The sequence below is a fragment of the Buteo buteo genome, chromosome 7 (assembly GCF_964188355.1).
Source record: "Buteo buteo chromosome 7, bButBut1.hap1.1, whole genome shotgun sequence".
Classification (NCBI taxonomy): domain Eukaryota; kingdom Metazoa; phylum Chordata; class Aves; order Accipitriformes; family Accipitridae; genus Buteo; species Buteo buteo.
In genome coordinates, this window is record NC_134177.1 from 31798284 (window position 1) to 31824012 (window position 25729).

Below are 25729 nucleotides of genomic sequence, written 5' to 3' on the forward strand. Positions count from 1 at the left end.
CACAGCTTCAAGCGTGTGCTCAGCGCTTGCAGGGGAATTTCCACGGGGTTTGCTATGCTGCAGACTTATCTATATTCTGGCTGGCTGACATGGTAATGTGTCTCATTAATTATCTGAGCACACAGAGCTGTGTTTCCTCCCATTCCCTTTAATTAATCAAGCTTTAAATACTTCCAGGTGTCACTTGGACATTGGGTTGTCATTGAAAGTGTCTCCCCTCTGTTGGACCCTAGATCATGATCTCTGCAAAGCAAATGTGGGTTGCTCAGATGCAATCAGGTGGCATTTCAGGAGGGAATTTCCTTACGTCATGAGCCTGTCAAACAGTGCAATGCAGATAAGATTCAGTCCTGCCTCTTACCAGCAGGAACTCCCTGATGCTGTACAGGCCTGTGTTGTGCTGAAATTGGGAATGAGGAACTGGGCCAGGCTGATGTAGGCATGAGATGGGTCTCACCTAAAACCTGTCCCTTCTTTGTCCTTTTAAGTGGGTCCTATTGGCTCCAAACCATTTCTGGGACTGAGATTCAGCCTGCAGCAGAGCCAGTTTTCCTCTGTGCATCTTCTCCTGCCTTCAGAAATCCCTTTGCATGCTCCAGACAGCTTGGGTGTCTTCACCAGGGAGCTGGGCTTTAAGGGAGCCTGGTTGCCACCGTGATGGCAAAAAAACAAGCTGGAAATGTGGATTTGTCAGAACTATAATCCAGGTAGGTCCTAGTTCCTTGCTTGCACAAAACCATCTGCTTTCTATCCTTACATCTGCCTCTCTCTGGTCCTTCTTCAGCCCCCATCCCTGCAGGACCCGAGTCCCTCATGGCCTTCAGGGTTGAAGTGTCAGCAGAAGGGCCAGACTGGCAAAAAGGCTTTGGTGCCTACATGCTAATATTGTAGATATGGCTGACACGTCCCAAACTGTAATCATGACCTTCCCCTCACTGGCACTCACAGCCCCCTTGGCCACCTAATTACACTGGCACATTTTGCTCCTGAGATCCCCTGGACATCTCCTGCTTGGGGACAAGCATGTGTTGGCATGATGCTGCAGTGCTTGGGAACAGTTTGCTACACCAGCCTGCCCCAGGGATGGGCTTGGGGGTCCCTCTCCTGGCATGGGGCAAGGTGATCCTTCTCACCTTGCTCTCCCTGCTTTCTCCCTTGGTCCTTCCCTCTCTGTCAACCCAATGAACTGTGTAGCTGTGCCATGAGACATAGCTGCATGTCCCTTCTCCAAGACCTCTCCTGGTCCCCCCCTGCCTGGCTGGGGGTAAGGATGTGGGACCCCAGCAATTCACCCCACAGGGCAGAGCCCTCTGGACCATCAGACATCTCTCCAGGCTTGTTCTGGGGAAAAGGCATGAGCTTCACCAAACTGCCTTTATACGGTGGGGTGAAGGCATGAGCTTCACCAAAATGCCTTCATGCTACGCTGTCCAAAGCCAAGTCCTACCATTTCTCAGTCCTGCTAAGTAATAACACTGGCATATATTTTTGCTGTTCCTTGTCTCTCTTTAGCATCCATGTCTGAGGCATGACCCCAAAGGCCCAGGGAAAGCAAGAATGTTGAAGAAAATCCATATATGTCTCTGCTTCTTCTTTGTCTTGGGCATTTTATACGAGATCTCCCTGATGTCCGGCTGCTTCTTCTCCTATATGCCTATGTCTAAGCACTTCCTGACACCTGAGCAGGTCTTGAACCTCGGCAAAAGCATCATCTTTCTGGAGACAACGGAGCGCCTAGAGCCACCTCCGCTGGTGTCGTGCTCCGTGGAGTCTGCCGCCAGGATTTACCAGGACCGGCCCATCATCCTCTTCATGAAGGGACTTACGAATGACACGGTGTTGGACTTGAACTCCAGCTATACAGCCTTCTCACTTTTGTCTTCTATGAAGAATGTCTTCATTTTTCCTCTCCAGATGGAAACTGTCTTCCAGGAGACCCCTCTGCTCCAGTGGTACAACGAGGTGAGCATTATAATAAGGGGAAAATAGGGAAATAGGAAAACAGTTATAAGTAGGGGGAAAAAATGGTCTGAAGTAGGCTTAAAATGAATGGAGGAATGCAGGACTGGCTGTGTGAAATTAGGGATTTTTTTTAATTTTTTTTTTTGTTCAGGATAGATTCATTTCTGCTATGTTTTGCAGTGTATTCATCTATCTGTTTATTGAACACATGATCAGCATTTCCCCCCCTATCTGGAGAATCAGATTTTTTGGCAAATAAAATGTTAGTAAAAATAGATTGCATACATGTTTTGATAAAACATCGCTTAATAATCTTTCTCAACAGAAGCTGGTTGAACAAAATGTGCTGCCTGAGTCATCTGAGCGCTTGTTAATGCTGCCACACACCAACAGAGCCCGCAGTAGATAAGGTGCAGGAGAGATTTCAGTTTTTGTAATAGCAATATGCAAAACCAAGGCGGGATCTTGTGAGCCTCACCCTGGAAATAAATTCCTGGAAAACTGCTTGCAAGTAGCTTTTGTCAAATTTGTTTGGCTCCATCTCTGTGCAGGGCAGGCATATTTCCTCCAAATTCTTCCTTCTCCTGAGAAAAAATGACTCCAAATACCAACAGTGCCAATGAAAACCCTCCAGCCTGTTTCCAAGTGCTGGGAGTGATCAGGGAGCGTAAGTGGGTTGTGTCCCACTGAAATAGCAGGCAAAGGTTCGTGGTATCATTGATTTAACATTGTAGGTTCCATCAAAACACCCATGAAATGTTCCTGTTAATTTATATTAACAAAGCATTGCTCTGCACTTGCCCCCTTATTGTATTCCAATAAAATTCAATATATGGAGGAGGAAAAGGTGGTCAGTGACATTTGCAGGCGTGCAGGTACAGTTTTATGGTGCCATTTGCATCCAATGGATGGATGTAGTCCATTCTCTGCTGGTGGCATCACTGTCTTGCTTTTCAAACTCTGCAGGTAGTCCCCGAGCAGGAGAAGAACTGGGTCCACGTCAGTTCTGATGCCAGCAGACTGGCGCTCATTTGGAAGTATGGGGGCATCTACATGGACACAGATGTCATCTCCATCAGGCCCATCCCTGAGGAAAGCTTCCTAGCAGCGCAGAAGTCACAGTTCTCCAGCAATGGGATCTTTGGCTTCCCTGCCCACCACAAATTTATTTGGGACTGCATGGAGAACTTTGTTCTCAAGTACAATGGGAACATCTGGGGGAACCAGGGGCCCTTTTTAATGACAAGGATGCTCAAAGCCATCTGCAATCTCACAGATTTCAAAGGCACCGAGGACCACAGCTGCCAGAACATCTCCTTCCTCAATCCCCAGCGTTTCTACCCCATACCGTACCCAGCGTGGGGCCAGTACTACGAGGTCTGGGAGAAAAACCCCAATTTCAACCACTCCTACGCACTGCACTTGTGGAACTTCATGAACCACAACCGGAAAGCTGTGGTCGCGGGCAGCAACACACTGGCTGAAAAACTGTACAAAGCCTACTGCCCCACCACGTACAAGGACCTGATCCAAAATGCGGAGCTGAGGGATTTCACACCCTCTGGGGATGCTGCATGACGTGGTGTAAGGAGGAAGGGGGTGATCCTTCCGGCCCTCCCTGTCCTGGGGCCAAAAGACAGTCACCACTGGTGTCAGTAGCTGGTTTTGTAGGAGAAAGACAGACCTTTTCATAACCACCATCCCTACTCCCTTGGGATGCTAAGGAGCATATACAGAATGGTGGTGGGTATCCATCAGACGTAGCCTCCAGTGACACTAAGGACACCTTTGTCTCAGTTCTGTTTCCGTATAGGTGCTCATGAACTAAACCTTCCTGAATTGAATGGACTTACAGGCCTTACTAGTGAGCTTTTCCAAGGGAAAAGTTCCTAAAGAGGTGCATGGCCTCCTGGGAGAAATTTCATCTCTGCAACTCTTGACACTATTGGCAGCTACCCATGTCAGAAAAGTTGCAAACACGACAGGCTTTGGACTAGGCTGAAGCCTCTGAGGCAAGTGTAATGCAAATGTATGGCAGAGGATGGATGAGAGTAATTGCTAATGAAGAGAAGCCTAAACCACTGTCTTTTCATTAATCTGTGGTTTTCTCACACAAACTTTACACCCTACGTTTTTGAGAGGGACCTTACTGGTGCAAGTGCAAATAAAATGGTTAATAAATGCCCACTCCTCTAAGCTTGCTTTCCCCTACACACCCCTGGATAATGAGTCCCATTTTTCAAATGTTTGTCTTCCTGCACTTTTACTTTGGCTCCTTCCAGGAAGGGGCTGCGCTGCAGTCAGTTCTGGCTGCAGAGTCACATCTCCTCCTGGAAAGGAGATGCTGAGCCACCAAGAAAGGATAGGGATGGCCCTCCAAGGCTCCCAAATCCCTTTGAAATAAGTGGAGTTCAACCACCCTGGAAATGAGGTGCAGCAGCTCTGGTCACCCTTGTCCAGTTATGTGAAAATCCCCACTTAACCTCAACAGGGCACCCAATGGCTTTTTTTTCTGCCAGAGAGCAATACATCCCCTTGCATTTACTTTTTTCCCAGGGTAATGCCAATCCACCCAACCCCCTGAAAAGAAGCCCAGCTTGCAAATCTCTTCTGAGTCTGTCCGAACATCTGTTTTTAACTTGGAAGCGGAAAGGCAGGGGCGGATCGGTCACCCATTCATCGAATGTTTGCCATCTGCACAATGCTATCTTCTGTAAACACAGCAGCTAATGAGCATGCTGCAATCACCAGCCCAGTTTCTGCAGCTAGAAATCACAGCAGGATTAATCAGGAGAAGAAAGCCCTCTGCACACAGCGTTTACGTGTGCTTCGTGCTGCGTTTGGACACGGGGCTCGAGTCTCCTTCCAGCCCCGTGTTCCCCCGCCCAGTAACTGCTAAAGTCAGTCGAGCTGCACCAGTATAAGGGCGGGCGGTGCCGAGCCAAGCACTGCAGGGTGTGAGAGCAGCAACATGGTGTGGGGGAATATTTTGCCGTTCCCTTTCCCAGGGTGAAACTATCATGGCTCAGCCTGGGGCCATGAGTTTCACGGCCTGGTGCCCTCCCAGCTTTGCTCCCTGCTCCATTACAGTGGGGTTTGCCTGCTGTCGGTGTCAGGAGGTGCTTTTCCTCCATGAGTTTGACTTTCCTGGCCTGAGGGGATGTAGGGGAGGAGTGTAGAGTCACAGCTCAGGAAGTCCTCCCTGTTTCCCACACAGCTTCAGACAGCCCCCGGCTGCTCCCAGCCACCTCTCGCTGCCCACATCCATCGTTCATTGTTCATCGCTCCGCTCCCGTCCCCTCTCTTCAGTTTCTCTCTCTGTCTCTGGCAACAAGTGAGTATTTGCCTTTTTCTGCTCTGTGGCTCAACTTTCCAGGCTCACCTCTCAGGGAAATGGCTGTGTCCATGGAAGGGAGGGACGGGGCTGGGGGACAGGCAGAGACTTGTCCCACTCGAGCTCCCTTTGCAGATGAGCTCAGGCACGAAAAATTTCCAAGGCTCCGCTGTGTTAGGTAGCGGCTCCTCTGCAGATGAGGTCCAACCCCTGCTTTGCTCTCCTGCCTGTTGTTTACTGTCAGCACTTTTAGCAAGCACAGCTGACTTCAACAAAGATCCTGCATGAGGGCTTTCTCCTGCAGCCACCTGAGCAAGCCACTGCTGCTTGGTATGAGTCCCAGGACATCACATTTTGGCTAGAGGAGAAGCTGAGAAAGGGAGGGAGGTGATGGCTGCTTTTGGGAAGGGTCCGGAGAAGGTGGGGATGCTGCTTGAGCAGGTCATGAGCAGAGTCTGGGACTCCTGACACCTCTCTGCTTCATGGTAAGGCATCTCCCAAAGTTTGCAGGCTCCTGCGTCGGCAGGGGAGCAGAAGGATGCTGGCACCTGGAGCACCCTTAGACTTTACAGGGATTGAAGAAGCCTTGAGGAGTTCAGGAAGGTGAGGAGGGCCCCAGGGTGGCAGTGGTGAAGGGTGGAGGAGAAGGAAACGAAGACAGGTTTCCCTGCCAAAGGCTGAGGATTGCAGAGGAAAGGACTGCGCAACAGCCTGACCCAGCAACTGTGAGCTGGGACAGCTAACACACCGTCTGCCGGCCTGGAAAATGAAAGTCCGATCATGCTTTCTGAGTCCCGGCTCTACCAGCACTTTGGCAGAGCTGGTTTTTGCACAGTGGAGTGGAAACAGTGCTGGTGACCACCTTCAGCTCTGTGCTCTGCTGGGTGGTGCTAGCTGCTACCTCTGCGATGGATTTGCACCCCTCGAGGTCGATGTCCTCATCCCCAGTGGGCAAAATCTCAGTCCTAGTGAAGGAATAGCACCATTTCCCTTGTAGATGATAAAGATGGTTTTTGCCAGCAGCTCCCATTGCATCAGCTGATGTTGCATTACATTGCAGCATGGAAGTCAAAATACTTTCACTGCTTTACATCAGCTGAGGACCCCTCCTAGGCAAATGCAAGTAAGAACTGAAGAAATAAATCTTCAGAGCTGGGTTCCCTGGTTGCCTAATGTGGTGGTTTTACTGTACCAACATCCCGCTGAAGCCATGGTTGCACTGTCTGAGACCTTATCTATAGCATTTGTAAGAAATGGGGGAGAAAACCCAGCAGACTCCAGCACCCACAAGCATGCCTGAAGCAGGCGATGGGGCAATCGCAGCCATGCTGCTAAACAGCAGGTCAGCATTGATGGCCAGGTGAAACACGGCTGGCTTTGTTGCCCGAAGACCTTGTTAATATTAACAAGATTGTGCAACACAGCCTACCCCTGGGGTATGCAGTAGATCATTAGGGGATTTTTAATTAGTGGTCCCTGCAAAGCCCTCGTCTTTAGCAGTGGTTAATTCATGCAACAAAATTTCGCCTGTGGGGACTACGAACCATTACCCTACAGATCTACATAACATGCAGCTGTGAGTCAGGGCTATATTTACACCTGTATATACACATATGTACATATATATATGTATGCATGTATCTATATATGTAAACTTCACTTTGTCCGATGCAATGAATTGGGTTGTTTGACATTGCAGTGCTGCTAACAGTATATGTATCACAGCATTAACAATAATGATCTTTGCTGGCCACACAAGCCTGGAAGGGAAGGGGCTTGCTGATCTGGTGTTTTTACGTAGGCACCAAAAAATTAAAAAATGAGCAACCTAGGAGAAAACTACGGTTAACAACATCACACTGATCCACAGCCATTCCCAGAGGCTTTCATGCCTTGTCTGCACCAGTGTGTGACCTCTTCCTAGGTTAGTTGCAGCCTTGAATCAAGGCTTTCCCGTCTCCTGCCATATGGAGGCAGTGGAGTGAGAGGGAGAAGGGTGAGAAAGAAGAAAGGGTCAGGTGAAACTGGTGTAGAGCTAAAAAGTGCTTAAAAGAGCCAGTCAGGTCAACCCAGACTGGTTCAGAGCAGTTGTTGACCTCTAGTATTTACATGCAACAGGGAGAGGCCCGGGTGGGACTTGGGACTACAGGCAAAAAGGTATTTAGGTGCCTGACAAGCTGACTAAGCAGGCTAGAGAAAGGCAGAGATAGACATGTAAAGGGGCTTATGCAGGGCAAGAGGAGACTCTCTGACTCTGAGAGCAAGAGAGGGCTTTCTAGTTTGCAATAGATTGGAATGCTGCTGAGCTGGATGGAGAGCAAACCAGCCTTGCAAGGACACAAGAAGCACCATGCAGATGAAGCAACTCTGGCAGTGAAGGTAACAGAGACCCTGGGCTAGGTGCAGAAGAACAGTCCCACTGGATGGAAAATGCTAACCGGCTTGCAGACGTCACCGGCTGCAGTATCAGCATTGACTGGCTCCACCCTGTGCAACCTCATATAACTCCTGGGAAACCCTGTGATTGCTCTAGCATCAAAAAAAAGATAAGAACAGGATCATGTTTACCCAGGACATGTGCAGGCACCACGAAAAGTGTCTCTGCTAGGCTCTCAGTTGGAAAACCCTGCATGCAGGGCTGGCTCAGCCTGGCAGCCCCTTGCCCTGGCTCTGCCCTGCTCATGCCACCATCACCCGGTGTGCTTGGTGGGACTGAGCCTTGGAGAAATGCAAGTGGGAGCCTTGGAGCCTCCCACTTGCAAACAACATTTTGGGGATGGAAATTAGGGCAAAAAAGCTGATTTTGGCACTCTTTCTGCTGCAAACAGGCAGTGATAACCATTGCCCCCTCTTCCTCTGAGTTAGCAGAGGAGAGCCTAGGAAAGCTTGGCTTTCTTACACCATGCATGTAGTTAATCAGTGTCTCCCTGGGTTTCCTGACCCTGTTTGGCCTTGTGTGGTGAGCACAGAAGTAGCTGCAGGCAGTGGGCAGGAGGCACAGGCGTGTGCAGGGCAGCGGGCTGGCTGGACCTCCTGTTACCACTGTACACAGCACACCCAGCAACACACCAACACTGCTCTGGCTGCTCTGCTCCGCATCCTGGGGTGCTCAGGCTGTGTGGGGAGTCGCATCTGCATCCAAAACTATGGTAAGTGGCCTTTCAGCAAAGAGCATTTTTAAAAAGTGAAGTATCTTAGAAGTGGCAGGTGGGTGTAGCAAAAGGAAAATTGTAATGTGGGGCAGCAGCAAATCCCTAGCTAGAGGTCTTTCACAGATTTAAAACTATGTATTTTAACTATCTTTGTTTAATTATTGTTTAGGACACAGTCAGGAAAATGAGCAAACACCGCTTCTGGAAGTGATCTAGGTTTAGGTCAGAGCAGGGCACCACGGAAGGCAGCAGACTGTTGTGGTATTAAAGTGTGTCCAGTGTTTACTGTGTACTGTTTTCAAAACAGGCTAATTCTGTTTCCCTAAAACAGGTACACTCAGGAGGGATTTGTAAGTTCATTCAGAATGAGTTATTGTAAAGAGTTCCAATGCGATACTTTTAGAAATCTCCCTTACCAAGAGCAGATGGTGAACAAACTGGCAGAATTTTTTTTGCAGGATTCGGCAAAGCAGTAGATAGCAGTTCTGGATGGGGAGGGAAAAGGAAGGGGTCTTTTTGTTTGCTTCCACATAAGAAGCTCTGACCCACTCCCTGATGCCTGCAGTGTGTGCAGGCTGGTGGGGGCTGCAGTGGAGTCGGAGGATGGCTGCAGGGTCAGCCCTAACACGTTCCTTTTGCCTTCCAGCACTTTTCTGCAGACTTTTACCACACACTGCACCAGCCCATGCCCGGGCCTGCGGGGATGCCAGGGGCATCCCCAGGACTCACCATCCCAGTGGACGTCCCCCCCTTCCACTTCCAGCCCCGCCGGGTCAGCGTGGACTGGCGTCGCTTAAGTGCCATCGATGTGGACCGGGTGGCCCGGGAGGTGGACGTGGCTGCGCTCCAGGAGCACATCGCTGGTGTCACCTTCTGCAACCTGGATGGGGAGCAGTGCCCCCACTGCAGGCAGCCGGCAGACCCCGTCCTGCTGAAGGTGCTTAGGATGGCCCAGCTGAGCATCGAGTACCTGCTGCACTGCCAGGAGTGCCTGGGGACCAGCCTGGCCATGCACGCCCAGTACCTGCAAGTTGCCCATGCCAAGCTGGCTTGCACTCAGCAGCAGGCTGCAGAACAGGCAACCCAGCTCCGGGGGGCAAAGGAGGAAAGCAGGAGGTGGAAGAAGCTGATTGCCATGCAGCAGCTCCTCCTGCAAGCTGGCCCCAACACCTACTGCAAGGTGCGTGGTGGAAAGGTGTAAGGGGTGTAAAGTGCGTCCCTGTGCAGGATGCTCTTTGCTGCATCCTGCCTTTGTAGCCCGTCGTTATACCTTGGCCCCAGAAAATATGCTGGCCAGCCCTGCTGCTTTCCCTAGCACTGGTTTGTCACCTTCATGGATATGGCAAAGTCCTTGCCAGCCCAGAGAGAAGCTCCTTTTTTTTGGGAGGTGCCAACTGCAGGTAGTCAGAGCTGCATGGAATGTGGGAGAGGGTGCTGTAGAGGGCTGTCAGAGGAGATCTCATGAGATTCCTGTGTCCAGGGGGATATCTCATGCCAGGGAGACTTTAAGCATCCTCCAGACCAGTGAAAGATTTCTGGATGCTCCTGGATTTGGTGGTGATTTCCGCCCCCCCCCCCCCCGCCCCGAGCTTTTTCCCACCCTTTCACCAGGAAGCCTGCTGGCTGTGCCTTTTTCCCTGCTTCTTCCCCATTGCCAAATCAACCCTCTGGCATACTCCTGGAGAGTGAAAGCCACCCAAACCAGATGATTTGGGTTCATACAGCTCAGTCATCACTGCAAGCGCAGCTCTCCTTTCCTCCACAGCCAGACCAGGACCTCACTGATGCTTTGGCCACCTTACTGCACTGCTTTCTTGGGGAAAGCAGAATTTTTTTCCCCAAGCGGCATCCCTGCACCATCTTGGCTTCTGCCTTCTCCTTACCTCTAAAGGGGTTTTGCTTTGGCTTCAGACAGAAAAAACTCCTAATACCCTCCATCTACATACCTCCAACACAACAGCTACATCTCTTGAGGTCTCCCCTTTTGCTCTGAAGCAGCAAAACTTTGTCTGCCTTGCAGGGGACATGGGGAGTGCCCCTTTCTGGAGATCCCAGTCCCTCTGCTGACTTTTCCTCCCTCTCCAGTGCCACCTCTGCAATAAAGCCTTCATGAAGGACACCTTCTTGCAAGCCCATGTGCAGCGCCGGCACGCGGAGGCCACTGAGGCGGGTGAGCACTGGGACAGTTTCTTCCTTTGCTTTCCTAGACAGGTTTTTCTCCCATTGGATGTAGATGCTGGAAACCAGAATGACCATAGGAGGTTAAAACCAACTTCTTGTAACTTCTTTCTTCTTCTGCATTTCTGTGAATATTGACTGAATGCTTTCTGCTTGCTGCCTTTCCCTCAAGCACAGGTAAGACATGCAGTCGAATACAAGACCGCATATGCATTTACAGCTCGTCTCTGTGCCTCAGTTTCCCTAAGAATCTTCTCCATCCAAAGATTCCATAGGACCTTGGGGATGGAGCTACGCTGGGGAGTTTGGGAGGGTGTTTTGCTAGAGTGGGAGAGGGGTTCACCTTTTCCATGTCTTTTTTGGGAAGGAATTGATGCTCCTTTGCAAAATGCTTTGAAAGCTGCAGGTGTAACATGCTGTGTCAGAGCTGTGGAGCCTCGTTACAGCTTCACCTACACTGGGCACTTGAATGTGGCAGATAAAAAAGCTGCTTTTGTTGTTTGCCAGCAGGTGGAAACCCCAGCCTGGGGCTGATGCAATGCAACAGTTTGAGCTTTGCTCCAGAGACACCTTGCCCGGTGCAGCCTGAAATGTCCAAGCAGGGCACTTTGGCTGCTGGAGAGAGCAAGCCCAGTGCAAAGCCGCTCTGCTCCACAAGCCACTAATCTCTCCAAGTTTACAAAAATAAAAAATAAAAGAATAAAAAAAAAATCAGGGGCCACATGGCCACCTTTGTCATGGTTTTTCCTGCAGCTCAGCTACCTGCTTCTCTGCCCTGAAACCCTACAGAGTTTTTGCTCGATGCTTTAGTAGGATTCTCCACCCCACCCAAATTAAAATCCCGGTAGAAGCTGGCAGATCGCTCCCTTGCTCACAGTGCCTCTGTTTCCCTGAGCTTTGCAGAGAGGCAGAAGATGAAGCAGGTGGAGCAAATGGAGGCAGAGGTGGAGGAGCTGAAGGCGAAACTGCAGGAGACGCAGCAGCAGCTGAAAGCAGAGAGGGAAGCGGAGAAGCTGCACAGGGAGCAGGTACAGGAGGAGGGCACTGCTGCCCTTTTGGAAAAAATGGGGGAGGAGAAGTGACGAAACACAGGGTGTTTTTAAAGCACAGGTGAAAAAGGCACTGAAAAATATTTTATGGTGGGTCTTGTGTTTATTTCTTTGGAAACTTTGCCCCCAAAAATTCCCCTGGGAAATGTCATGTGGAAATAAGGACTGCGTAAGTGTGCCTGCCCAGGAGGGTGTGCTGCCTTGACGTCCCCATGGTGTGCAGGCAGGCTCTGAGCAGCAATGGGTGTAATGAGAGTGTTGGTGCTCATCCCACTGGTGCCAGGGCAGAAGCCTTGGTTCTTCTGCTCTGCAGCCAAGACATCTCCTACCCCGATTTTTCCACTCCCTTTAGGAAATGGAGACAGCTCGCCAGCGAGAAGAGGAGGGTAGGAGAGATTTGGAAAGGTGGAAAGAGGAGGAGAGGACGAAGCTGCATGAAAAGATAGATGGCCTGAGGCAGCTCTTCCTTGCAGCGTTCAAGGATGTGTCCAGCAGGAGCATTGCCATGGAGGGGGTGAGCAAGCACCCAGCATGCTCCTCAAAGCAGCCGAGGGGACATCCAAGCCTGCTGCTTCACCTGGTCCAGGTGGCGTCACAGGTTCACAGCCCAAAGAGGCCTCATTTCTTTGCTCCTGGGGCATGCAAACTTTTGGGGGTTGGAAGAAGTGGCTGGCCAAGGTTGGGCTCCCCAGGAGGAAAGCAGAGCCTCCTGTGGAACACACAGCTCCTTCCTCTCCCCACTCCAGATACTGCAGGAGCTTCAGGCCAGAAAGGCGGTGATGTCCAACCTGGGCGCCCTGCGGGACGATGACACCAAGGAGGCACAGTGGCAGGCACCAAGCCGGGCAGAGCTGTGGGGTGAGCGGGAGAGGATGGCAGTGCAGGTGAGCATTGCGGTACCCATGTCCTTACTCCTACTGTGCATCCCAAGAGGTGCATTTGGATGGAGATGGACCCACATCCATGCATCTCTGTGTGCATCTGCTTTGTGGATGTCTGATCTCAGCTCAGGTTCAGGTAGCAATGGGCTCCTGCTGGTATAGAGCACTGACAGTCTGAGTCCACAAGTGGGACCTGCAGGGTGCAGAGGGCATGTCACAGTCCCAGGTCAGCCCTGTTTGCTGCAGGGAAACCCACCTTCACCGGAGCACTGCATAAGGTCACCATATGGAAAAACACTTAACTAAACAAAAGTTATTTACCTGTGCATCGGCCTCCTTCTCAACATCTAAAAACATCTGAAGAAGGCTTTACCATGCATGGTACCTCTGAGCATGGAGTGAGTTGGGAACGGCACTGCCGTTACAATGCCATCTGTCCTTTGGGACCCAAAGGGAAGCTGAATTTCTCTGAGCACAGATGCAATCAGGTGCCCGTGCCCACAAGAAGCCCCCAGCCTGCAAACGGAGGAGGGCAATGCCTGTGTGTTTAATATGGCAGAGGGCAGAGCAGAGGCAGGTGCTGAAGGACCTGTGGAGGGACAACTGGGCACAGGAGGTCCAGGTAGGTGCCAGGTGTCCTTGGCAGCTCCCAGGCACCTTGCTCAGAAAAGGCCATGTTTCCTTTATGGTTCAAAGCCCAGCGATGTTAGGTCTCTTCAGAAGAACCAGGGATGACCTCTCTGTCCAGCAAGTGGTAGGTGGAAGGAGCAGGGCTACATTTTAAATGAGCTGTGGCTGGACTTCAAAGCCCAGGGCAACAGAGTATAGCTATTATATTATCAAGGGGAAAAAATAAAGGAAATGCAGTGACCAAAGCTGTGTCCTACCACAGCCGATGAGAAGACGTGAGCTTGCCGCCAGCATACTTTGATGCTGGCCGTACATCTTCTGCAAGGCCAGATCTGCCCTTTGGAGGATATGTCAATGATGAATAAAAATCCAGAGAGCTGCCCTTGCTGGTGAAGGGAAGAGGTGGCACAAAACCCATTTTTACCATGTTCAAGTCATCTTGTTCCTTTTTTGCCCCTTTCAGTTGAAGAAAGACAACAAGACACTCCGTACCACCCCATCCCAGGACCAGGGGGCAGTTATGGACCGTGCCTCTCAGCAGATGGATGCCCTCAGCACCCGTCTTGGGGAGCAGCCCAAGGTCACAAACTCCCAGAAGGTGGCAAGTGAAATAAAAAAGAAAAGAGGCCTTGGTTCATCAAGAGGGTTTAAGCAGATGTTTAACTCTAAGCAGCCTTAAAATTTGTGCTGAGTTAAGACTAAGCCTAATTTCAAGCCCATTCTATAATGCTTTGCTACATTCGGCTCTTTTTTTTGCACTCATTAAATAAGAAGCATTACATGAATATTGTTGGCACGAACCATGCCCACTGGGGTGTAGATCACCAGAGCAACACTTTGCATTACAATTTGGAGCATCTTTTACTTGTTGCCTAGATCCATGAATAGCATGTGGGGTATAACAGGATGTCATCTGATGTGCTAGTGATCATGTTATGGAAAGGAAAGCCCCTAAGCTGACCCCTTACAGGTATGGTCTGCATAAGGGAAATAGCTCTTGCGGAGTGTATGTGCCCACTTTAGGCTCTTGCTATTTTCTGCTCCTTTTCTGAATGCATTTAATAATAACACTCTGCAGAGAGAGGAAAATTTACCCAAAATTATAGACAAAGAAATGATCTTTGAATGATGCCCAGTCTATTTCTTTACAGATCAAGCTGCTGTCTACAAGCAAACCTGAAGGTAGTGATTGCATTTTTAAAGTGAATCAATTTGGGTCTAGATAAATTTTTCATAGCTAAAAGCCCTTCAGACCACAGTGTCTTCTCTGTGTCCCTCCACAAAAGTGTGCCATGGAGTCCTCTTCAGGGAGCTGGCTATATGTCCTCTCACACGAAGCCGTGGAGTGAACACCTTGCAGTCCCTTACTATCTGCTGCAACAGCTCTGGTAGCTGGCACAAAACTAACTTGTCTCTTGGGTGGGTTTTGCATTGTAGACATACCCCAAAGGAATGAGATTTCAATCAGCAAATGGATGAACTTGTGTCCTCCAAAACGATGCCAGTGGTTATTTGCATAAAAATAAGGAGCTGAGGCATGCTGTGGTTTCTTCTTTACAGTCTGGGTTTTCTATAATCAAGTGCCAGGGAAAGAAAGTGGGGGTTTCTCAGCTCCCTAATGCCTGCAGCACAGCCGCAGCCCCAGCCAGGTGCTGCTGTTCAGAAAACAAAAAAGGCCATAAAACAGGGATGGCTATTAGCAAATACCCAAGGGGTACATTGTTGACCCCAGCCCTGAGGGGCAGCAGATGTTTTCCCACTGACACCCTCCAGCTGGTGCCCTTGGCGGGCAAGTGCCCTGGGGTTTCCCTTGGGGATGTTCTCCAAGGGCTGGTGCCAGAGCTGGGCCAGCCTCGGATCCCCAGAGGGACCGGTGTGTCCATTTCCATACTTTCCATATAGGGAAACCAGGTGGTGATCAGCACTTGCTTTTGCACTGGGGCCTCATCTCCTCTTTGACCCTCACAGGCTCCTTTCTTCCCTGCAGTGACCCGGGAGGTGACCAAAGTGGTGGCCGATGAAGAGTCATCAGGTAGGTACCGGTGTCGGGAGCATCCCTATCCCGAGAGCACCAGGATGAAGCTGGCGTTTGGCTTGGGGCGTTGTGTGGTGAGGACGAAGGGGTGCTGGGCAAAGCTGGCAGTTGATGAGGTGGTGGGCTGGGGGCAGAGGGGCTGAGCTCGCTGGCCCCGCTCGGCTGTGCAGAGCGTGACAGCACCATGACCAGCCCTGCTGCCAACCCTTCACCCAGGAAAGCTGTCCCAGGCAGCTGCTGGTCTGTGGGTGGGATTTTGGAGTAGTTGTGGGCAGGAGATAATCAAATTAGAGGAAGTTGCCCCTTCACAGAGGGATGTAGTCTGCTGAGAGCAACCAGTTGCTTGCTCTGGGACTGGTGGGACCCACGTCCTCAAAGAGGAGAAGGGTCCCGCCAGCCCCCTCCGCAGGGCACAGCCCATACATCGCTGCACTGGTACCAGCACACACCTTTACTCCAGACAGGGAGGAGGCTGCCCTGGGTGGGAAGCAGAGGCTGCTGGAAGCCCTGCGGAGAAACCCAAACCTCCTGAAGCAGTTTCGCCCCATCCTGGAGGAAGTGCTGGAGAAAAAGCTGGAGAGTATGGGGATCAAGAGGGTAAGTCTGTCCTTTCAGTGCCAGGATTTGCAATGCCAGTGCTGAGCGTGTGCAGGGACAAAAAGACTGCTCTGAACTGATTCTTTTTTGGGAGGGAGCAACCAAAACACTAACAGGCAGTAAAAAAAAAAATAAAAAGAATCCCCATCTGGAGCAATCACACTCAGAGGTAAATGGGAAGGTGGAGGCAGAATCACACAGCACAGGGAATAAACTGCCATGCTCCCATCTCTGAGGGTTGTTAGTATCTCTCCAGTAAATCTTTCTCACAAGCAGCCTTTCATATGCTAAATTACCCAGGGCTCCCTCTCTTCTAGGGAAGGAGGGTGTTTGAGGGCACAGCAGCCCCTGTCACGGGGATTTCAAGGGGACTTTCACTGTCCGAGTCTTTTTCATGACAAGCATGTTAAACAGTACCTCCTCCAAGTCTTCCCGAGCTCCCGGCAATGCAACACCACCACCTAGCACCTTGCAGAGCTGGTGCAAGGGCAGTGAGCAGGCAGGCAGCGGGCATTTCTGAGCAAGGCAGCATTTCCATTTTGGGTCCTGAAAGCACAAAGAGAAAGCAATGACTGAACGACTTCTCGTGTGATTGTTTCCTGGAGGTGCTTTTAAGGAGCACTCCTGGATTCAGTTCACATAGGCTGGAGCCCTGGCATGTCCCCCTTTCCCCAGCATGTTATTTGGGAACACTGAGGTGGTGTCAAAAGCAGTAGCGGTGCCCAAAGCTGGACCCACAGGTGTACACCTCCCTTCACCCTTCCCTTCTCATAATATTACATTGCTACAAGCCCAGGATATTCATGGTCGCAAAACCTCCTCGAGCTGTAAATACCTCCCAAGAGAAAATGCTGCGCTTGCCCTGTAGCCTAGAAAATGCCCCAAACAGCTGAGATTTACTCTTCAGCAGTCATTTACCAAAGCAGATGAGGGCTTTGCAAATGTGGGCTGTTGGCATGTGATACGTTGTGCTGGGGAAACGATGGGTGTCAGGGCTGGTGTCAGCTTCCTTGGGGTTTGGACAGGGCTTGGAGCTTGCAGGATGCTCTTGAGATATGGGTAATGCTGTCGAGGGCTTGTTTCAGCAGCTGGTGCCGCGGGAGGACGATATCAGGCTCCTCAGCTGCCCTCTATTTTAGGTTGTGAAGGGAATCTCCACTCGGACCTACAAAAGCCTCGAGGCTCTGGTCAGGCTTCAGCAGCAACAGAAGGCTGAGAAATTTCCTGGTCTCCTCCACCTGAGGGACGAGTTGGTCCGAGCAGTGATGGGGAAAGTCAGGCGATGCAAGAAGCTCAGCAGTGCTTTGCCTCGACAGCTCTCCGTCATCCCAGGTGAAGTGACCCCCTGTCCTCTCTAGATACCAACTGCAGGGACCTGTGGCCACCCACTTGCAGCCACGGGATGCTGTCCCCTCTCCCAGTGGGACAACAAGACAGAGAAGGGCAGGAAAGGGCATTTAGGGTGTTGCACGTATCTGCAATTGCTCTCTGCATATTGACCTCACATGGGTTGGCCTGACATATTCAGGAAAAAAAATCAGCTGTCCCCAAAAGCCCCAGCAGAGTGAAATACAAGTTTGGCAGTGCTTGCAAATCCCCCTTTCCCCTTTTTTCTACATAATCCCATGTCAGGTGGGCTGTGTGGCATCCCCAAGGGCAGCCCATGGGACCACCAGGAGTGGGTGGTGATTCTTCTTGCTCTCAATATTGCCTTCCAGCTCAAAGCCGGAAGACCCCCAGGTCCCTTTGTGGGTCACAGCCCATGGCGATACCAGCTGCAGCAGAGCCTGAAGCCTTGGTGATCCCCCAGCCTGCTCCTTGGAGCAGAGCGTGCTCCACCCACAGCACCCCGAGGACTCTCTGGGGCACCCTGCGGACCTCCAAAGCCGGCAGCCCCCACCAAGGACTTGTCCCATGGCAGAGGTGAGTCCCATCGCCTCTTTTCGGTCTCCAGGCAGGTGGGCAGTGCCCAAGACCCTCAGCCACAATGTGGCCCCAAGTATACTGAGTGCTGCCCAAACACCAGCACCTTTGGAAATTGCCGAGTGGTGGATATTGTGGCACCCAGAGGGGTTTGTTTAGAAAAGGAGTTTCCTGGGGTCTCCCTGCCCGTATGGGCTAACTCAACTCAGCAAAGTCAGACCTGAGGGCCTGTGCCCACCATGTGGTGCTGGAGACAAATATGGGGCATTTCCCAGTGGTGTTTGGCTCTCTCTTCCCCTCTCAGCACCTTTGCAAGGGGATGAAGGAGTTCTTTTGGGGATTTGGAGCAAAAGTAGTAAAGATGCAAAATAAAACCTTGGAGAAACTGTGCAGACCATGAAGAGAAGAAGCAAGGCAGAGAGGGTATGAGATGGCAGCAGAGGGGAAGAGGAGCTCACCTGTGACCAAGAGCAGGTGAGGAAAAGGAGTTACTTGTTTGCTCCAGGAGCAAGAGGAAGCCAGATCTAGGTTTTAAACTCAAGCAAAGCAATACCGAACACAGGCAAGGTATGGGTGTGAGTATGTGTTGGAGATGCTCGCAGCAAGGTGTTTGCAGTTGGTGGGTGTGATGGATCTGTCCCTGTCCGTGGGGAATGCAGGGCTTCTCCATGGGCTGCCCTGCTCTGGGCTGGATCATGGCTCAGAGCATCACAGGGTTTCCTTGCATCTGCTTCGGGAGTGGGGAAGGGGGAGGCCACAGCAAACCCCATGCCTGACCCGTTTCTCTGTGCACCAGCTCAGAAGTGATGCTGAGGGGGAAGCAGCCCACCCTGTCCCCCGTGAGACTCAGCCCTAAGCAAGAGCCAGCGCTCCCCGCAGTGGTGCTGGGGGATGAGACTGACTCCGACAGGTCAGACAGGACTTGCTGGAGGAAACAGCTGGTTCAGGTACCGCCTGTTCGTGTAGCAACCACTGTGGGTCAGCAAGGTGGTGGGGACAGTCCTGATTAGCACCATCAGCGCCTCTGTGTCACCTTCTTCCTGGCACTGAAGTGTGACAAGTCTTACCCCACCATCCCCCACATCCAGCCAGGCAATGGGGCACAGGTGGCTTTATCCATCGGCAACTTGTGTGCTCAACCCTGCCAGGGTATTTTCCTAGGGCGCAATAAATCCTGTAGCTCTTTCTTTGCATGGGGGGAAACCAGACTGTCTAGAGGATGCAGGGAACCCCACAGGACCCAAAGGGCTGTCAAACACAAGGAGTAAAGCTTGTTTTGACTGTTGGCTACATGCTGTAAAACCCGATGTGAACTATGTGTCGGGATGATGTGGGGACTGCCCCATGGCCCCTCAGAGAGTTGGGGGGCAGTGGGAGGCACCTCTCACCTATGCATTAACTGCAGACAGCAGCAGGTACTCCTTGCACGTGGCTGTGGTGTGTCCCAGTCCAAAAAAGAGCTGTCGGTGCTGTGTCACACATGGCTAGCCCGGGCTGTGTGTGCGGGTGGAGGTTTGGTCCAGCATCCTTGCATGCACTGGAGTGTTACCCACCCAGTGCTTGCTTGGGGCAGGGGGACAGAAACCCCCATGGTTTATCTTATGCACAAAACATTTGCTTCCTGAAACAGCTCTGTTGGAATGGGTCCAGACAGTGCTAGTGAGTTTAAGCTATTTAGAAACCAACTCACACTGGGGTGGCTGGTGTTCCCCTCCCTTCTTACCCAGCTGTGCCATCACTGTGCCTTGGGGCTCCCTGTTTAACCTGCTCTGCCCCGCACAGGGACAGCCACATCCACAATGATAGTGAGGTTCTTGGAGAGATGCCTGGATGCGGTGGCACAGACCCCACCTGGCAGGGTGAAACTCTTCCCAGCTGTGAGCTTGGCATCACCCAAAACCAGCCAGCCCACCAAGAAACTCCAGGCATCTTGTGCAAATAGCCACAGGGATATTTTCTGACATGATTTCCATTTAAAAAACCAGCATGTCATACCCTCTTCTCAGCTCCTACCCATCAGCACTGCCTCAGGACACAGTCTGTGCACAGGGAGGTCAAACTTACAGCAACAGAGACTTGGCCCCTTCATCCAGTTGCAGATATCTGTCCTTCCCCTGATGTTTGTCCATTCATCCTCTTTGGGGAAAAAAAAACATCAGTATTCGTGCAATTGGGAGCAACAGTAAGCACCAGAGAATCAAATTGAGAAAAGGTCTCTGGAACAAATCCAGAGATAATTGGAGTGATGCAATGGCAAAATTATTAAATTACTAAAACGGGACTTAAACATAACCTCAATTTATGGGGGAGAGCTGATGTAATTAAAGCGGTGGCAGTGTCAGAATCAAATTGCTTTTTTAGAAAAAAAATTTTTAAAGATTTTACCTAAGGAAGGCCTGGTACAAATAGTGGGAAGATTTTTTTTTTTTTTTTTTTCTTATTGCAATGACAATGAAATTCTAGGCCATCTGGCATCATCTGGCAAAGGAAAAAAAAAAAAAAAGGAAAAAAGAATTTAAGCATGAGGTTTATGGGACAACTTGCAAGCCATGGAAATAGAGGAAGGATCTCCTGTGTGGTGTCCTGATGCAACCATGTTTGGGCCCTCTTTGCTCTAATTTTTGCATCAGCCTGATGGGGAAGAAATCCCTGTTGATTTGTAGCAGGGGAGCACAGAGTGCAAATGTGGGTTGTGGGTCCAGCTGTGCTGCTCCCCTTCACCCTCTCTGTGCTCGTCTCCAGTTTGCAGGCAACAGCAGTGACGTGGAGACCTCCTCCCTGGAGGACCTGGCTGAGCCACCACTGATGCTCAGGGGACCACCTCAGTCCCCAGGGCCCCGGGGAGCTGGGCTGCAAGGGGACAGACCCATGGTGGTGACAGGGAAGTGACAGTCCTCTGCCAGCAGCCACTGGATGGTGCCACAAGACCAGAAATGGGCAGCAGCCGGTCTGCAGCCTCCCCAGGGCTGCTCCTGGGCTCTGGGGACCCCCCTTTTTGGGAAGACCCCAATACTGGGGCTCTCACAGACAGCACAGGGGTGTTGGGTCCTCCCTGGCCAGCCGCTGGGGTTTGCACCAAGGAGGAGAAATGCTGCAGGGTCTGAAAAGGAGTGATTGCTGATCTCCCTTCATCATGCACATGAGCAATAACACAGTGTCAGAAGGTCCCATCAGCTTTTGGACCCCCAGCAGCTCTCCCTGGGCTTTGCATCCCACAGGCTGGGGCCAGCTCTCTACACCAGCCACAGCCTGGCACTTGTGTGTGGCTTTTTTATTCTTTAAGCAGTCCAGAAAACAATCAGGGAGGGGAGAAACCAGCTTTCCCTCTTGTTGTGTCTCTCTGCCAGTGCTCCCAAGGATGATCAAAAATGTCTTGTTTTCTGCTCTAGGAGAAACCTGGCTTGAATCCACTCGGGCAGAGTAACAAGCCACAGTTGCTCTCTCCTTCCTCCTTTTCTTCTTGAAGTGGTGGAACCTCCAACCCAAAGGATGATTTTTTTTTCACTGTAAACATGACCACATAAGCCTGCCTCCACTGGCAATGCTCATCTGTGTAAATTAAGTTAATTTTCCTAATTCTCTCTGTTTTTTGTACATTTGTGGCAGTGCATTTGTGATCTTGATCCCTTAAAAGTATGAAATTTTGGAAAATACAACAGGAAAAACTGACACTTCTCAGTTTCTCTTCTCCAACCCACTCCACTGCTGGTTCAGACTTCTACCATTCCATATTTTTAACATTTGCATGTGGGTTTTAGTGCTAGGGAGCAGACAGGCCAACCAGGGCTGACCAGAACAGGGTAAATTAATTTAATTTCACTGAACAGCAAAAGTGCTTTCCAGATAACTGTTCACAAACATGCAGAACCCCTCCCTGTATTTTGCAAATCGCCATGTCCCCTGGTATGCGCACGTTCCTCTGTGTGCTTATACCCACCCCTATGGCGTGGCTCTGTAGCTGCCTACCTTGAAAAGGACTTTTTCCATTTTAATCATTCAAGTTTAAGAACTGTACCTGGCTTGTGTTACTCATTGCTTACAGTGCTATTGCCAGATGTGTTACTTCGTGCTTAATTTTTACAGCTCTTGTTCTTTTGGTGAGTGTCGATCATAACAAACACTGCTTTTAACAAATTAAATAAACGAGGGGTGTTTTCACCCATTTCAGAGGACTAGTATTCATAACTGGAAAAAAAAATTAGCTTTTTTTACCTCTAAAAAATTACAGGTGGAGGTAGCAACGAGCATTTGCTCCTGGGAGAGGGGTGAGAGGAAACCCCTGCCCATACAGCAGCCCTGGGCTGGGCTCTGGTGCTGGCACAGTCCAAAACCAGTGGGGAAATAACTTTCTGCCCCAAAGAGCGAACAGGTAGGAAAAGGACAGAAAGCAGAAACTGTTTCGCCTTGACTACGTGACAAGCTCAGTGCCAAGGCAGGCGCCCTGCCCAGTACTAAGATCTAAATCACACCCATTCCACCGGCTGCTGACCAGACCCTGCCAGCCCCAGGTCTGGCTGCTCTTGCTGCTCCTGCAGGTATTCACCTGCCGACAGGTGCAAGAATCACTCTTACATTTGTTTTACTAGCAATTTTCATGCCTGAGGTGCTTTCGAGCCATTGCAGTGAGCTTCATGCACTCAACACCAAGTCCAGATGATGCCAGAAATGCGGGGGAAAAACTTCCCCTAAGTTTGGGAAACTCCAGAAATAGCTGACAGCCTTGTGCTAAGAGAAAGGTGACCCTCATACAGTGACAAATACATAAATACAGATACGGACAAAGCAGGTTTATTTCAGACTGGACGTTTTGAGCATGTTCCACGGAAAGTTGTTCTCTGCGTGCTGCAAGCTGCAGTGAGCCACATGGCAGAGGATGCACAGTGGGCATGGATAAGCCATGAAGCTTCACCCTGGATTATCACAGGTGATGGGCTCTGGCTGGAGAGGAGAGAAGAGAATAGAGGAGAGGAGAGAAAGGACAGAGAAGAGAGAAAAGAGAAGAGAAGAGAAAGCAACTCCAACAATATCAGCTCCATCAGTGTGCCTTGTCCAGAAAAGATATTTATTTCTCCCTGTTGTTTATGGACTCCTTCCCCAAATAAAGCAACTGCTTGTGTACCGCTTTTTAGAGTACTATCCTTTTCTTGATGATACCGAATTGGGCCACATCATTGCTGGGTACTTGGCATGAGTCCTGTGCCCACTGTCGTGCTGCATGATGCCGAACAAGCGGAGAGCAGCAGGGATGGTCCCCAAGCAGGCAGATCACTGCAGCCAGGGGAATGCAAAACAAAGCAAAACAAAACAAAGCCAGCAGAAAGCACACAATGGAAAAGAAAGTCAGAAGTGCAAATGGGGACTTTCGCTCACAGCCAAGTTTAAATAGGCAGACAGGTGTCCTGATATTTCCTTCGTGCAAAGATTTCTTTGTGACTGCATTAAGGGAACAAATTCAGCTTCTCCCAGAGGACAACAACAATGGAACAAGAGCTGCCTCCAAAATTCATTTCCCTCACCCTATGAAGATGCGATGCTGCAATGCCACGAGGAAGGCTGCTGCAGGCAGGTGGCCCGTGCAAACCACAGGCATCCTGCCCTCATGCTGCCAGCACTTCTCAGAGCCTGACACTGCATTCCCTCCTTCTCAAACCTTTGCACCTGCTCCTCGGGTCAAATCCTGCCCACCGGCACGCTGTGGCTGTGCACTGCCAGCCTGCTGCTTGCTAGTGGGTGGTGGAGCAGGCTCAGCCCATGGCCTGGAGCACACATGCCTGTCTGTGCTGCTTAACACCCAGAGGCTTCTCCTAAAAAGCTAAAAACAAAAAAAACAACCAAAGCCCTAAAGTTTTGTTAAATGATGGAAGGTGCAACCCTAGCATCATGGCATGATTTGGAGGAGCATGGCCTGTCCAGTACCCGTGCTTTTTCCTGGGCATGGTTTTACCTTTCCTCCAGTGTAAGCATCCCAGTCCTCACCCCTCTGTCCTGACCTGCGTCCCCCAGCCGGGCATGAAACCCCATTCCTCCCATACCCAAACTGCTCCCCTTAAATTCCCACAGGTTTTTATTTTCTTCCTCCTAATTTTTCAGACTTGTCTTCAGTTCAGCACAGCGTGGAGAGTTTTCCATGGTCTTCACCAATTGCTGACACCTCATTTCTCCGACCAGAAGTGACGACTTTGGTTTCATCCTCTCTGGAGTCTCTGGGAACAGTAAACCAACATCCGAGCCAGCAAGATAAAGAACTAGCCAATTTAATGAAAGAGAAACCGTGCAAATTAGGGTTTCTCTCTGAAAAAGGGATATTTGTACTGCCATGACAAATTGAAGGGTTGGTTTTAAAAACACTATCCCAGCTGATGGCTGCACAACCAGCTTCCAACTTGCAGGTACTATAACAGAGCCATACCATTTAGGACATCCCTGGGGCATAGGCATGACCCCCTTCCCATGGGGACAAAGCAGCACAGCTACACTGAAATCATTGGTCAGGCCCTTGCTGAGTTGAATGCTGTTGGAGTCTCGTGCGCTTCAAAATAATATGTTTTGTTTTTCTCAATGACATTTGTTGTCTTTGTGGGGCTCCAGTTATTGGTAATACTTTTCTAAAGCATGAATATGTGTGGGACAATTAGTATATATTCAAACCACAGGACTAACAATCTCTGAATGCAGCGCATCTCTCCCAAATAATACCAAGCTGAAAAAAAAAAAGGAAAAGAAAAATCCTATCAAATTTATTCAGCTGGAATATCTCACCCAGAGAGCTATTCTCCCATAATATTTGGGGCAAGCACAGTGTCATAAATCTTAGTGCTATTAATCCGTAGACTCATTCATCTCTGTTCAGCTATATAAAAGCAATAACCTTGTCACTATAGGAAGGAAGATTGGGCTTTTAATTGCATATAGATTTCAGGAGAGTTCTTATCTCATAGTCCAATTTGTAGCTTCAGATATGCGTCTTTGCTTCCCTTGGTCAAAGTCCATGCAAATCTGCCGTGCTCTCACATACTTATAAATGTTGCAGAAGCTCAGAAAGAACCTATATAGAGCTCTTCTGGCAGATAATACACACAGCCTTTTCAGCATTTGCTTTATTAGACAAGCCTATATTTAATTAGCTCCTCTGAAACAGGATATGCATTTTTTCAGAGGACTATCAAATTTATGGAAACAAAACCATTTCTAAGTGCGGGCATACAGGTACCCACATACATCCCCAATCATGATTTCCCTGACTTATCTCCCTTGGCTCTGCAAGTGCTACCAAATGCATCCTTTGCCCTGCAGTTTATTGTCAATAAAGGCAAAATAATTGGGTGGGGGTGGGGGTGGTGTGTGTGTGTGTGTGTGTCTTCCCTCCCTCACCAGTAACAATGGCAGGAGGAAACGCTGGATTTATTCACGGGGCCAAGAGTTCTGCAGTATCTGGGTTCTGATTATTTCCAAGCTTTACTCACCCAAAGACTTCTAGAGGTACAAACCTCCTTGTTGCTGGGCAATTGGTCAAACCAGCAAGCCCAGTTCAGCCCAGCAAATATTTAACTGCTCCTCCCAGACTGCAGCAAGGCAGGATGGTCATGGCTTTGCTCTGCATGCCTCGGTACGGCCCCGTACCCTCTGTGAGTTTCTGCCTGCGGAGTGACCGGGTGAGAGCAGCATGTTGCTCCTTCGAGCAGCTCAGTTATGCATGTGGTGCTGAGTTTCAGAGCCTAAATTCACACCCTTTAGGGTAAAGTGCCTCCCTGCAGTGCTGGGGGACCCAGGGAGAGCGTGGGGTGCAGAGGCTGTGTTTTGGGTGGGTGGCCCCAGGGTGCTCCTCAGGCAGCATATGGACCGGGTGTTCCCCTTCTCCATGCAGCGGGCGGTGGACGTGGCACGGGGGTTTGTGTCCTTTGCATGTGGGCATTGGGGCATAACAGCACTGGGACACAATGAGCTGCCACTAAGACAACATTGGGTCATCCTGGGGGGGCTTTTGAATC

The 25729-nt window shown here is 50.3% G+C and overlaps 2 protein-coding genes across 9 annotated transcripts; both read left to right on the forward strand.

Annotated features, from left to right (window-relative positions):
* The first annotated feature begins 590 nt into the window (after window positions 1-590).
* On the forward strand, window positions 591-3540 carry A4GNT (alpha-1,4-N-acetylglucosaminyltransferase). Its single transcript, XM_075033161.1, has 3 exons — window positions 591-707; window positions 1513-1962; window positions 2929-3540. The coding sequence occupies exons 1-3, from the start codon at window positions 591-593 to the stop codon at window positions 3538-3540; spliced, it is 1179 nt and encodes a 392-aa protein (XP_074889262.1).
* Window positions 3541-5194: 1654 nt separating this feature from the next.
* Window positions 5195-24373, forward strand: DZIP1L (DAZ interacting zinc finger protein 1 like). 8 transcript variants are annotated; one of them, XM_075032211.1, is made up of 14 exons: window positions 5195-5296; window positions 9095-9628; window positions 10534-10618; window positions 11530-11654; window positions 12028-12273; window positions 12422-12559; window positions 13650-13784; window positions 14338-14368; window positions 15174-15218; window positions 15682-15818; window positions 16958-17150; window positions 17537-17741; window positions 18538-18688; window positions 23832-24373. In XM_075032211.1, exons 2-14 carry the CDS (start codon window positions 9134-9136, stop codon window positions 23913-23915), a joined length of 2070 nt encoding a protein of 689 aa, XP_074888312.1. In that variant the 5' UTR covers window positions 5195-5296; window positions 9095-9133; the 3' UTR covers window positions 23916-24373. The 8 variants fall into 8 exon arrangements, with proteins under 8 accessions (XP_074888312.1, XP_074888309.1, XP_074888311.1 ...); XM_075032208.1 differs by lacking the exon at window positions 5195-5296 and adding an exon at window positions 8315-8445; XM_075032210.1 differs by lacking the exon at window positions 5195-5296 and adding an exon at window positions 8315-8445 and having other exon boundaries at window positions 13650-13766.
* The last annotated feature ends 1356 nt before the right edge of the window (window positions 24374-25729 follow it).

Coding starts and splice junctions, on each gene's coding strand:
- A4GNT (XM_075033161.1), top strand. CDS start 591: ATGCTCCAGACAGCTTGGGTGTCTTCACCAGGGAGCTGGGCTTTAAGG. Junction 708..1,512: donor TTGTCAGAACTATAATCCAG/GTAGGTCCTAGT, acceptor GTCTCTCTTTAG/CATCCATGTCTGAGGCATGA. Junction 1,963..2,928: donor TGCTCCAGTGGTACAACGAG/GTGAGCATTATA, acceptor CAAACTCTGCAG/GTAGTCCCCGAGCAGGAGAA.
- DZIP1L (XM_075032208.1), top strand. Junction 12,274..12,421: donor TGGTCCAGGTGGCGTCACAG/GTTCACAGCCCA, acceptor TCCCCACTCCAG/ATACTGCAGGAGCTTCAGGC. Junction 14,369..15,173: donor GTCTACAAGCAAACCTGAAG/GTAGTGATTGCA, acceptor TCTTCCCTGCAG/TGACCCGGGAGGTGACCAAA.